General features: G+C 34.6%; 1 protein-coding gene across 1 annotated transcript in view; it reads right to left on the minus strand.

Moving 5' to 3' along the window:
• Positions 1-1,203: 1,203 nt before the first annotated feature.
• The window catches only part of LOC107574425 (zinc-alpha-2-glycoprotein-like), a 3,584-nt gene continuing 2,821 nt past the window's right edge, over positions 1,204-1,966 (minus strand). Inside the window, exon 7 of the mRNA XM_016260866.1 lies at positions 1,204-1,514. Within this exon, the coding sequence (XP_016116352.1) occupies positions 1,204-1,514 (311 nt within the window). The remainder of the gene's footprint in view (positions 1,515-1,966) is intronic.

Consider the following 1,966-nt stretch of genomic DNA (forward strand, 5'->3'; position numbering starts at 1 on the left):
GACAGATCATTTGATTTAGTGTAGACAATAAAATACTTAAATCTGAAAAAGATTAAATTGAATTTACTGTAGGTTCCAAAAAAGTTTTCACAGTGTTGCTGTAGAAAGAACACTTTTTGGTTCCACCAAAAAACCTTTCAGTGACTAGACATATTTTATTTTAATAATAATTTTAACATTTTAATAATCTATTTATAAATAAAAATAGCTTAATTTGTGTTCCGAAGATGAACGAAGGTCTTACGGGTTTGGAACGACACGAGGGTTCATTTTGGGGTGAACTATCCCTTTAAATATGTTTCAATGATTAAGTCATATTTGAGGTGGATGAATGACAGGCGAGCGTTTGGATCAATCTGTTCGTCACAGACATGCTTTTTTTGCCTTTTGCCGAACTCATTCTTCACCCTTTTCACATTACATATCACATAGAAAAGGCAAAAACCTGAAAAGTTTAAAATAAAGTGCCTCATCTGTGTTTATTGGGTAGGTTTAGGGAGGGCTTTATTGTCCCAATAAGGCTATTTTCACTCAATGCAATTTTTTCTGTAATTAACAGACTAAACATTTTAGTCGACTAGCCTTTAGTCTAGCCTCTTCTCGTCGACTCATGTTAAGTTGACTATTAAGGGGGCAGCCCTACCTTTGTGTGAAGGACAAGGCTCGGCTCTCATCTCTCTTCCAGTTTGATCACCATAACCGCTCGACTGACCTAGAAAAAAATACAGTCCATTATATAAAAGCTTTAGCTTGAATATATACAGCAATTTTGCAATTCTCATTTGCTGTGTTCCTTGCAGTTTGTGATCATCAAATAAAATATTTGTAATGTCATAAAGTATATACAGTCAAACATCATACTTTTTTTTAAAAAAGTCTTTAAAATAATGCTATTTAAAAACTAAACATTAAAAAGCAAAAGTGTTGAATATTTATAACTCACCACTTGACCTTTTCCTTCGGGAGATGCAGTAACAGATCACGACGAGAACTAGAATTGAAACTGGTATTAATACTGCTTTTAAAGCCCAATGAGATTCTGTTTCACAGTCAGCACCATTTCCAGCTGCAAAAAATAAATAAAAATACAAATATTGAAAATGCATTTGTAATGCAGCTGTAATTGTGTGTGACCAGCAAGTGACTTGTACTGAGTTTCATCTGTTATTCACACAGAGTGTATAAAAGCCATTTTTCACACATTCAATCAAAGATTAGTTTCTGGTGATATTTACCCCATTCTACTGAAGCTGGTTCTGTCAGACTGCTGTGAATGACAAAACAGTCATAAAACTCCTTGTGGTTTCTGTCGATCTCTACACTGGATCTGAGCTGAAAGGATCCATCAGCATTTGGTCTGATTCCAGAAGATGTTTGGTCCTTAATTTTAATTCTGTACACTCTAATGTACATCTCAACATCTCTGGGATAGAAACCAGTGGCCAGACAGCTCAGAAGCAGCTTGTGTTGATCACCAGGAGCTTTCACTGCAAAGACACGAACATCCGGTGGAGCTGAGCAGAAAAAAATAAAATAAAATAAATAATGCAATTAACAAATAAACATTTACAAATAATTTAATAATTTCAGATACAAACCCAGAAAGTTATATCAAACACAAAGTAAGGATAATTCAAAATTATGATTTTCAACTCTTTTACTAAATGGTGATAAATCTACATCTCTGTACAATGAGAGAATTAGACAACCTCTTGAACTTATTTCACGCTCACAAAGACTTGTTACAGCTAATTAAAGTGATTTGATCAGAACGTACTCTTTCTGCTGTTATTAAATGTGGAGATCCAGTGCATGCAGGTCTGGAGGTAATGCTGCAGGAATTCATTGCGTTCTGTTTGCCGATCCCATTTCATTTTAGTTTCTTCAGCTTTGGGGTTTTTATCAATCCACTGCAGAGCGTCAGAATTAAAGACAATAAAATCCTCTCCATCAAATCCATATTCAT

This window comes from Sinocyclocheilus grahami, unplaced genomic scaffold, assembly GCF_001515645.1.
Source record: "Sinocyclocheilus grahami isolate Dianchi unplaced genomic scaffold, SAMN03320097.WGS_v1.1 scaffold2222.1, whole genome shotgun sequence".
Classification (NCBI taxonomy): Eukaryota; Metazoa; Chordata; class Actinopteri; order Cypriniformes; family Cyprinidae; genus Sinocyclocheilus; species Sinocyclocheilus grahami.